The following is a 12,276-nucleotide window of genomic DNA, read 5'->3' as shown; positions in this document are numbered from 1 at the left end:
AATGAACAAAACTGCAAACATTTCTGCTCATCCCAAGGAAATTGTACAAACTTTCCGAGATTGGAATAAGTGTTCATATGGAGAGCACACTTGATTTGTGCTGAGACTTGATACGAAGTAAAATAGCCAACCTGGAATTTAAATGTGTTTTCTAGAGGGGAGATGATGGGAATTAAATATCTCTATACTTGGTTGAGATGGATTTACTTTCTCCAGTGTATTCAGAAGAAATGGGAGGGGGAGATAAAGGGAGCTAGAGAGGCAATAGTGAGGAGGGGAGGAGAAAGGCTAAGTGGCCTGGGCCAGCAAGAGAAAAGAAGCTGTTTAAGTGTTTGCTGGGAAATGTAGTTCACTTTTTAGTGTGTTTGATTTTGAATAGCTTTCAAGAGTAAAGCAAATGTACTACAACTCCCAGAGGACAGCGGGGTCCTTGGTAAATACGCGTGTGCAGCAGGAGGGACAGCTCCGGTGCTGATGTTGAAGCCGGTTAGCAAACATCAGAGTGTATGTTCAGCGTGTGTCGAGCGGGTGTGTTGTGCATGCATGATCACTCCGCTAAATCTAGAGCTGTTTTAGATAGAGCTAGCACAGCGTTTGACGGAGATAAAGGAAGGACACGTTGTTGACAATGAGACACGAAGCGCCCATGCAGGTTGGTCTATAAAAGTGTTATGCATGAAGAGAAGGGAGAAAGGGGAAAGGGGATAAAAGGGGGAGACAGGAGAGAAGAGCGAGGAGAGATAAGATAGAAGGGGGAGAGAGGAGAGGGAGGGAGAGGGAGAGGGAGAGGGAGAGGGAGAGGGAGAGGGAGAGGGGGAGAGAGAGAGAGAGAGAGAGAGAGAGAGAGAGAGAGAGAGAGAGAGAGAGATGCTTTCTTCTTAACTCCTCTTTCTATGAGCGCAAAACTATGCCCGACCTTTAGAAGGGAAGTATTTGTAGCTTCCACTGGCAGAAATGATACATACTCCGTGGCTCAGACATTGTGGCAAAGTGTGAATCATCTGTGCATAGTGTGATTGTAACTAAAACTGTTTGTCTTGTTGGGTCTATAGGGTATTCATTATTTTCCTGAGCTCTGCAGGGAAAGCAATAGTGCATGTCTAGCATGTAAACCACAGCTAACAAAAGTCAGAAGAATGCAGCAATAATGCATTTGCATTAATCCCACTGCTCATCCCTGGCTTTTTCAGTTGGTGTTCTCCACACAAATGCAGGCACTTAAAGGGATGCTCAGCCAGGTCCAGGTACAATTTCTTAACTGCAATCAGCTCACACAATTCCACTTCCTTAAGAGCCCCAGACATGAAGATGAAAGAGATCACATTCCTGAATATCTGTTTTCTTCACGTAGGAAATACTAGTGGGAAATTTGCAAACACTGTAGGGCTTGGTCAATCTGAGAGACAGTCTTTTATGTCCTTTACTCAGGCAACCTACTCATTTTGTACACTTTGGAGTGCCTGAGATTATTCATATACCTCGTGTCAGTTCAATTGTCTGTTGTGGTTCCCTATTTCAAACATTACATATGTTTGCTCTTTCTGATCAGGCATGTAGATATACATTCATGTGGGTTTTTTCTTAAATTGTTAGGTGTAAAAATGGGTGATAGTTGCTTATTTGCATGCATAGCAATTAACATTAAACATCAACCGGTGCTCATTAAGCATGGGTTATCCCATTGCGTAACTGAATGGTTGCTTTATGAATGAGGTTAGAGAGAAGAATGGACGGAACACACCATTTGGAATGTGTTGTCTCCTTTGAGAATGAACATGTCCTGTTTGCCAAATGAAACAACATAAATATTTAACTTTAATTCCAATTTAAACATCCACCAACTGTTCTCTTTGTGAACTCAGGATTTTTAACATATGGTTTCATTTACTTTTAATTTATTTTATTGCTTATTTATTCTGAGGTACATTGGCTAGGCTTCAAAATGGAAAATCAATAACATTTCATTGTCTGTTGAAAGGTTATATAACGGAAGCCCTGACTATCACCTTATGAGTTTTTGAAGTTTTGATTTAGAGGCAAGTGGCAGCAGTGTATTTTATCCTTTTAAATATCTAGTTGTGACATTGTTTTCATTTTGGTACTGAAAATTTTAAAAGTCTCTGCAGAAAATAAAAAGCATAGTATGCTATAATCGAAACATCTTAATATATGAACAATCTTCAGTTCACAGAGAACTGTCAAACTCACAAGCTGTCAATAATATTTGATTATGAACAAATCTTCAAGATAACTGCTACAAGTCATACTTACCACCTACATTTTTAATTAAAGGACAAAACAATGTAACCAGTTTCATGTTTCTTGTGATTTTCCTTCAGAATTTGCTTCAGACATCAAGAAGGGTTGTATTTTGAAAGACTTAATTGTATGAAATTAGTATGTGTTGGAAAATGCATTTATATTTAAACATTTAAAAATCAGGATATGTAGTTTATAATTATATAAGGAAAGTGGAATTCAGTCTACTAATCATAATTTTATAATTAGTTCATTTTCAATTTAAGATCAGAGAATACAGGAATAGCTTGTGGGTGGAGACATAACTTAAGATTCATTTTATATGTTGAAGAGGAGTTTTTTGAAGAAAGTTGAAGCTGGCAAAAACCATAATAGAGCTAAGTTGAAATTTTTGAGAAATCAAAAAATTATTTTTCTTCATATCTTTTTGTTAAAGGTAACATCTTGATTCAAATTAACTTGTAAATCAGTTGTTATGTCAGTGATTCCCTTTCCTCTCCTCATCTGGCTAATAACAATTGATTACATGTGATGATATGGAAAGTCAATCATTTAAAGAAAAAGCTTTTTTAAAAAACTGACGTGAAAAATGACAAATTATGTCTAAGCAAGCAGAATCTCAAACTATAATTATATAGTCAGTTGCCTTTAATATATGAAAATGTAATCAAGACAATTAGTTGAGGTTTTACTTATTGCTTCCATTTAAAGGCAGTACTACATGATCAGATGTTTTTAAAAATATACCTAGAATTATTCTTATTTAGCCTTCAAGAAGATGAGTCCTAAGCAAAACATGACTTGATAGTTTTATTCTATTCCTAAGAGGCTTTTATTTCTGCTTTTTAAAGAGAAAAACATTAATTGAGTTGATTTGGTAATCCTACACATAAATGAAATTCTAACTGTAAATTTTCCGAATTTACTTATTATACTCATCTTAAAATGAGTGAGATTTTTTCATTGTTGGATGACTTTAAACATTTTGCTGTGTCTATTTAGGATCAAGTTAAACTGTTTTAGATATATGGATATTTTCTGAGCCTTAATTCTTTCAGAAGTGGAGAGAAATTAAAGAATAATAATATGGAACAACAACTATTGTTTAGTACGGCTAGTGAAAACATGATGCACACATAGATTTTTGTGTCTGTTTTTCCTTTGTAATTCCTTAAACAGCACAGAATAATAGCTGTAAGGGGTGAGGCAAGGAAGCAATTCAGAAGCTTGGTGTTAGAGAAGCACCCAGCATCTAAATGATGGCTATTGCATTTCTCAGTTCAGTGCATCAATCCTAGAGATCATTAGGAAACAGAGAATGAGCCAGGTTCTAAATGTGAGGCAAAAAGTCTAATAAAGAAGTTCTGGTAACATGTAGGACAGGAGCCATGTTGAGCAAATTTAGTGGAAATTTTCAGGTTAATATGAACACTATGTGGGGAATTGTGAGCCATTAATATTAGTATAAGATAAATTGTTTCAGAAGCAATAAGAATTGGCCCAAACCTCTGCCCCATATTAAATTGTACTGAATTTTAATCTTATATTTGTTATTAACTATTGGTTATAAATCTATTTATTTTTTATCTCCTGGACATCAAATACTTTAATAAACTGGCTTGTGAAAAGAGATAAATGATGGTGAAACATCCATTATAACAAACATATCTATCATCTGAAATTTCCATTTTCAGTTAGTTTGCCACTGAATTTATTGAAATGATGAAATTTTTTAAAGTTTCTGATGGATTGAGTACTCTTTTAAGGTTTTTCCCTAAATATGTTCCTTAGATTAAGGCACTTTGGGGCCCATTTCTGATATGAGGAGACCTCATTGTATGTAGCAAATTAGTATCTTATTTGGTTTCACATATAATCTAATCCCTGAACCACCGGGCAGAGTACCAAGAAAATGTTGTAGATAGGAGTGGAGGCAAACTGGAAAGATATATAAATATGTGAGAAGATTATGAAAAGGGGGTAAAAATCATTATGAGAGACAGACAGACAGATCTTGGCAGCTTTTCTTTCCTATGAGAGGTCATGACCTAGTGAGAGGAATTCCACACTGTAGGAATTAGTAAGTATGAATATTTTCATTCCAAAGGACACTAAGATCTTTGAACGTGAATTTGTTTTGTCTGTGACTCTATAGATTGTGTGTCTGCCTTTCCTTTCTCATCCTTCCATCTATCCATCCATCCATCCATCCATCCATCCATTCATATATCTGTCTGTCTGTCTGTCTGTCTAGCTAGTTAGCTAGCTGGCTAGCTAATACCCCTGTGGTCCACAGAAAAAGGCAACAACAAAGGAATTCATGTTCAAAAATCTTAATGCCCTTTGGAATGAAAATATTAATATTTACTAATAGCTAAAGTATGGAATTCCTCATGGGACAGGAAAGTTTCCAAATTACCTACAAAATGATGAGGAATGGAACTTTGGTTTTCAAACACATATAAAATTAGATAATCTCTGAGTTGGAAGGTATCTCAGCAGTCAGCTAGTCCAATATATACCTAAGCCACAATCCTCTCTACAGCATTCCTGGCAGTCATTTGGTTAAAACTTGAAGACTCATTATGGAAGGGAACTTATCATCTTTCAAGGCAGATCATTCCACTTTGGAACAGATTTGATCATTGTGAAGTTTTTCCTTGCCTTCAAGTAAAATATGCTTCCCTTGACTCATTGGTCCCAGTTTTGCCTTCTGGAGCCAAGTAGATAACATCTACTTCCTTGTCCATGTGATACGCTGTTAAGGTTGCTATCACATTACTCTCTCAGTAGATCTTTGCATCCTTATCCAGCTTCTTCAACCAATCCTTATGTTACATGGTTTCTATTCTCTTGAATATACTGCTCTACCTTCACAGGTCATGATTCAACTTGTAAATATCCCCTCTCAAATGTGACACCTAGAACTAGATACAGTGTTCTCTATATGGACTAAGGCAGAATACAGGGGGACTCTTACCTCCCTTGTTCTGGACACTATGCTTCTATTCACACCAGTAACATTAGTGTTGTTTTATAACACCGTATTACACCGTTGAATGATGTTGAATATATAGTTAATTAGAAATATGAAATCTGTTTCACATGAACTGGTATTTTACTTAGATCTCCTCCATCCTACATGTATGATTCTCTTCAAATTTCATTCAATCCCATCTTATTGGCTTCAGCCCTTTTGGATTCCTATTTTGTCATTTAACATATCCAATACCCCTCCTGGCTTGATATCATCTGCAAATGCCATATGTGTGCCATCTATGCTTTAAGCATTGTCTTTGATAAAAATGTTAAATAAGAGGGCTGAGGACAGAGCCCTGTAGCACTCCCCTAAAGACATCCATCCAAATTCATATTGACTTATTGATGTTGATGTAAATGATAACCTTCTGATTTTAGTCATCCAGCCACATTCAAATCCACCTCAGTGTACTATCATTCAGACCATGTGTCTCCATCTTGTCCCCCAAGGTAAAGGGAAAGACTATCAAATGCCTTGATGAAATTCAGATATACAATAGCATCCCCTTGATCTATTTGTTTGATAACTTTTTCACAAAAAAGAAAGAAAACGAGACTAGTCTGACTTGATTTGTCATCAATGAATATATAGTGACCGATAGAAAAAAATTTCTAAGTGTTCACAAACTATAACTTCAACAATCTGTTCTGATAATTTTAACAGTAATTGACCTCAAACTTGTTGGCTTATTGTTTGAAGACTGCATCTCTCTATGACAGAGAGATGAAAGTGCTGACTGTGTAGTCAAGAAGACTTGGGTTCAAGTCCTACTTCTGATGCTTACTAGTGACATGATCATGGATGTTGTATAATATCTCTGAGCCTCAGTGACCTCGTCAGTAATAAAATCACCAACCTCATGATTGCTTTGAGGACCAAATGAGATAATGTATATAAAAACTTTATAGACCATAACATAGTATTCATGTAAGCTATTATTATATTTTCCATTTTTAAAAAGCTGGACATTTTCCTACTTCTATTTCCTCAGTATCTCCCCCATTTACCTGTTACTGAAGAAACACTGTCAGAGTTATCCCTAAGTAACTCCATCTCTCTGCCCCTAAAAGGAATTGTCCTTTAGTGACTAAGAATAGGAATTGTCGTACAGTTGCTAAATTCTTCCTTTCGGGCAAGTTTGGAGGACGTTCCCACAATTCTGGCTTCCCGTGCATTAAAAGTGCATATTCTCCTCTTTCTGTCCACTTTCTAGGTGGTAGATTCCTCTTGTATTCACAGAGGGTGTGTGTGTGTGTGTGTGTGTGTGTGTGCGCGCGCGCGCGCACATGCGCGCGCATTTAAATGTTTGCTCTTGGTTGAGATGGACCACTTCACTGGATACAAACACAATTTTATAGATGCATCAGTCTATACAGACCAAAATATTTCATACTCATCATTTCACAGTCATTAAGAGTTAGGGATGTTTATAATAAGTATATGGACAGACATAGTGTTAATGTCTCCTACTTCAGAAATACACACATCCCTGTGATAGATTGAAATAGGCAGATGCCCTTGAGTTAAGATATGTGGACACTGGCAAAGCTTTAGAAAGCCTTTTTTAAAAATGTTATATAATACATGACATGAGAACCTTAAAAAAGCATACTGTTCAATTAAGTTTCTTGTAGGGAAGACACTATACAAATGCAAATAAGAAAAACAATAATCATTGTGTTTCTTATCATTTCTTCTGGACTTCTTGAAGAAGAAAAAAAGACCCTCTGTGAATGCCTTTTAATTTATCTGATTTACATATCTTTTCATTTTCCACTAACTTTGTCAACCCATTTTTTTCCTTTGGCAATGAGCTGAAAATAGTCAGTTTTCCAAAAAAGGATGTAAGCTACAAGTTAATTTTTTAATCAGTCAAAAGTAAACATGTGTAACAATAAGAGTATTTTTTCAGTTTTATTAAGAAAGTTATTTGGTTATGACAATGAGAAAAATGTTTTAAAGTTTAACTATTCCTCCAAAGATGGCTTTTAAAAACTGACTTGTTTTAAATTTGTTTCAATGGCTTGTTCTATACCATGGTGTCTAATGAGGTCCAGAAGAACTCCCTTCTCCAATAGGAAGAGAAACTTCAGAGCCTACCTTATTATGTATCACATTGAGATGACCCAACACAGAGCTGAATACCACCAGGTGAACGACAGGATTAGCAGTGTCCTGAATTCAGTTTCCTGTGGATTAATTTGCTTTGAGTTCCATTCTGAGATGTAGCAGTCCCAATTCTCTAAGGAATGTCTTCATAGGCATCTTTCTGCCTAGGAATAACCAAGACCCTCTCAGATCCTTCACCCTCAGCCTATTTCAAAATGACCCCCAAAATGGATGCTGGGAGGTGATGTAATAATATCTGATATTTATATAGCATGCTAAAATGTGCAAATCACTTTCCATCCATTATCTCACTTGAGGCTTAAACCAGGGAGGTTAGATATTGTAAACATTGCTACTCTCATTTTACAGATAAGGTAACTGAGGCTCAGTGAGGTTAAGTGATTTGCTTAGAGTCACACAGCTAGTATATATCAGAAAATGCAGTAACTAGTAAATGTTTTTTAACCAACTCTCTAGTAGGCGGAGGGTGGGGTGTCAGGGGAACATACACACATATATCTATATGTGGTGTGTGTGTGTGTGTGTGTGTGTGTGTGTGTGTGTGTGAGGCAGCTAGATGGCTCAGTGCATAGAATTCTGAGCCTGGAGGTCAGGAAGACCCAAATTCATATTTGGTTTCATACACTCACTAGCTATTTGACCCTAAGCAAGTCACTGTTTGTTTTAATCTAAGAAGACAATGGCAAACCACTCCAGTATCTTTGCCAAGAAAACCCCAAATGGGGTCATGGAGAGTTGGACATGACTGAAATGACTAAACAACATCAACAAGGGAAAGATCATTAGGCAAATTGCAAGTGTTTCACTGTTACTAGAGAATACTGAAAGGGAACACATCCTAACAGAGACCAAAAAACTTCCTACATGAAACTAGGATTGTCCTAATAGCCCCAGTAGGGAAATGGTGGGGTGGGGGAGGTAAAAGATGAGTCCAGCCCTATTAATATGATTATGATGGGAAAGATATTTACAATAAAAATCTCTGAAGATATTTTCCAGGGGAATACCTGTATTGTTTTTAAAATATCAATAAAAATTGCGATAGGAATGGGCATATAAATAGTATTTGACATGGAGATTTTTTTAGTGGAAATCTTTAAGATAAAGTTATGGTTTTTTCATGTACTATGTAATATATAATTATGTCATAAATACTCTGCCTTATAGCTAGGAAGACCTGGGTTCAAGTCCAAATTCTGATCCATAATGGCTATGTGATCTTGGTCAAATCTCTTAATCTCTCAGTGCTCCAGACTCTCTAAGACTGTAAGGTTTTAGAGAAGAGACTAACTTGCATTAGTAGAGGGAGTCTTCTCACCTGGGATCCCCTTTACCAATGATCATATATCTAGATCCAATTCATATCTTATTTGGAGAAAATATAGTGCTTATTCTCAGATAATACTGGGAAAGTCTATTTGTTTGAAGCTTGATTTTCTTTTCTAGAAATGCCCTTTCAACAAAAAATTGCTGCATAGTTTTATTTGGAAAACCTTCTCCTGTGTCCCCCTGCCCAGACTATGGTTATGATTATTATTGTAGTGTGGGGAATGGAGAGGTGTGGTTGGGGAAGGAGAAGGGAGTGAAATTTCAGTTATGTTATAAAAGAGTGACTGCTAGAGAATCAGAATCTCCGAAGACAGTTAAATAAATCGACCTTGAGGGTGACCATAAACCACAACAGTGTACTTTCTGGCAGCACAAAGAGTTCCTGATTCAGTAGTGGGTTCCGATGGGCAACTTATGAACAAAGACAGCAAGGTTAAGGTTGAATCATAGGTTGCAGAATTGTTCCCATTTATAGCTGGTGAGATATGATCACTCACATTTTTCAGAATCTCACCTATCCAGGCAAACTGGGCATTGTGGCTCCCTATCTTAAAGAGACAACCCTGGTGAGCTCATGCAGCTACAGGTGTTGTTTTCATTTTCCTGCCAGTTTGTCTGACCAATCTGTGGGTAGGGAGAACAGCAACTTGTGGGGAGGCCCTTTTTTAAGTGTTCACTTTCATAACTCCTGGGCCCAGATTTGAAGAAAGCTTCCCCCAAATTGTCTGGCTGTCCTATTGCCCCTACCCCACCCTTACCGCTATTTTGACCATACCTTTGGGCAAGAATGGGACCCATGGTTGCATATATCATTCCACAAAAAGAAACAAATCCATGAGCCATTGCAGGAAGAAAGGAACTTTTTTAAGGAAAGGAATTACTATATATATTTTCTGTAATTGCTGGAAATCATTGAGAATGACTCAGTCATTGTAGATTAAGAACAAGTATCTTTTCCTAGAATCGCACAACAGTAGAACTGGAAAGGACTCTGGGGACCATCTTATTTAGTAGCTAGGAAAATGAAAGCCAAGGAGGTGAAGCCACATACCTAAAAAAATGTCAGAGACAGGGAACTTGAATCTAGGGCTTCTGACCTTAGATTTGCACCTGTGGCCATTCACCATACCAGATTTTGTTTGCTTGATTGTGACATCTGCATATGGAAAATAAAGGCATCACTGAGAGATTTAAGGATTTTTAACCTTAAAAGGGCAAGGAAGGAAATATGAATTTCTTAAGCACCTATATACTGTATGGGGGCTCTGTGCAAAGTGCTTTACAAATGCCATCTCATTTGATCCTCATAATGACACTGGGAGAAAGGCATCACCACCACCACCACCACCACCACAATCATCATCATCCCCATTTTACAGTTAAGGAAACTGAGAAAGAGGTCAAGTGACTTGCCCACAGTCACACAGCTGGATGGTGTCTGAGGCTGGATTTAAACTTGGGTCTTCTTGGCATGAGACTCAGGCTCTATCGGTTGTGCCGCCTAGCTGCCTCTGAGAACATTGAGAAATGTAGTGACTGGCTATATTCCATATTTGGAACTTAAAAGAAATAATGATTTTAAAGTTTTTTATTTACTTTACTTTTAAAATGTGTTCATTACATTGGTAAAGTGTCAGATGGACAGCATTGGGTATTGAACCCTGTTGCAGCGCAAGTTGATACAGTATGGTCTACTAGCTTTCATTTTATGGTTACGTTAGTAGTTGAAGTGAGAGAAGAAAGGAAGCAGAATGTTTTATATATCATGAACACTCCCCCACCTTAGTCAGTTTGCCTGTCTTCTAAAAGTTAGTGGCATAACTTATGGAAAAGATCTACCTTATCCTGCCCATTTCTAGTCCCAGCTATCATTTCACATTAGAGTAGTGCTTTAAAGTCATCACCTTTTCTTATCTGCCCAATTGATAATGTACTAGGGCAGCACATTAGGGATAGTATATGATGTACTGAACTTAGAGTCAGAAAGACCTGGATTCAAATCCTACCTCTTACATCTACTATGTTTGTGACTATGGACAAGCCATTTAACTTTTCTGTGCCTCAGTTGCCACAGATGTCAAATGAGAGGGCTAGACTAGATTCCCTTTACTGTCCCTTCCAGCTCTAGATCTTTTGGTCCTATTAACTCCCTCTTTCAAATGACTTTTTTTTTATTTAGCATTTGTCCTGTGTAATATGTGGACTCCCTAATTATAATGTAAACTCCTTGGGAGCAGGGACCACTTCATTTTTTTTCTTTCTTTGCCTACTGCCTAACTTAATTCCTTAGTTACCACTACAAAAGAAAATGTGCAGCAAGATGTAGGAATGAGTTGATGATAAGTAGACATAGCCTCTGTGACTGAAGCCCTAAGTCAGAAGTGATTCAAGATTCAAGAGCCTGGCTTCATGGTCCCTAAATCCTGAAACCTTTATCTACAAACAGTCATGAATCACTAAAGTCCTTGCCTTCTTGCTTCTTGGGTGGAGTGCTCTATTTCCATCTCAAATAAATTCCATGATCCCAGAAGGCCGTCTTCATTTGCTGTGGAAATTCCATGCCTAGGCATGAAATAAGCATTACCCTGAACTGAAAGGGAGGAAATTGGGTCTTTCATATAACAAAGAGAATATAAGCATTTGGAGGGCAGGAATCATTTTGTCTTTCTTTGTATCCCCAGTGCTTAATACAACTCCTTGTACCACAGGGTAAGTGCCTAATAAATACTTATTGACTGATTTATTGTTAGCATTTCATTTCTCTCTTCTCTCTCTCCCCCTCTCCCTTTCTCCCTCTCTTCCCCTCTCCCTCTCTCCTTCTCCCTCTCTCCCTCCTTCCCCCTCCCTCTCTCTCCATCTCTCCCTCTCTCTCTCTCTCTCTCTCTCTCTCTCTCTCTCTCTCTCTCTCTCTCTCCTCTTTCTCACACATAACTTTGACCAGTAAAATATACATTAAAAAATTTCCTTCAATGATGGCATCATTGTAGGCACTTTCTCCTCTGGTATAACTCATAACCCACCCGTGCCTTCTTATCTTGTGTGGTTCTTGTTTATATTTTTCAGTAACCATTTTATAAGAGATCCATTTAATGTGTTGAAGCCTCTTCCTTGTTCTTGTGGATTTTCTTGAATATCATCACAGTGCTCAGGCTGTCCATCTGTCACCCCTCCTTCTTGCTACATGGTCAGCCCATGTCTTTTTCCATTCAGTCATTCATGTCCTTGATGAGGTCGTTCATGCTAACTCTCATTCAAAAATCAGAGAGTGTTATATTTTAAAGTGACTTACTAAAACGTATCTAATCACTGACGTAGAAATGGTGTGGTTGGCTTTCTCTGCTTCAAGGGCATACTTATCCCTGGAGGGAAAGAAAAGAGCCTTCATCTCCTTCTATAGGCTGCCATTTGTCTTAACTCTGAGCTTGTAACTAGTGGAGGAGACAATGAACTGGTTGCTCTTGGGAGGAAAAAAAATCTCCCAGGACACATTTGATTTGCATAGTGGTATGCCTCCCCAA

At 37.6% G+C, this 12,276-nt stretch overlaps 1 protein-coding gene across 1 annotated transcript in view; it reads left to right on the top strand.

Moving 5' to 3' along the window:
• Positions 1–456: 456 nt before the first annotated feature.
• The window catches only part of RAB3C (RAB3C, member RAS oncogene family), a 336,699-nt gene continuing 324,879 nt past the window's right edge, over positions 457–12,276 (top strand). Inside the window, exon 1 of the mRNA XM_043985980.1 lies at positions 457–652. Within this exon, the coding sequence (XP_043841915.1) occupies positions 629–652 (24 nt within the window). The 5' untranslated portion in view covers positions 457–628. The remainder of the gene's footprint in view (positions 653–12,276) is intronic.

This window comes from Dromiciops gliroides, chromosome 1, assembly GCF_019393635.1.
Source record: "Dromiciops gliroides isolate mDroGli1 chromosome 1, mDroGli1.pri, whole genome shotgun sequence".
Lineage (NCBI taxonomy): Eukaryota > Metazoa > Chordata > Mammalia > Microbiotheria > Microbiotheriidae > Dromiciops > Dromiciops gliroides.
This window is presented reverse-complemented; position numbering and strand designations above follow the sequence as displayed.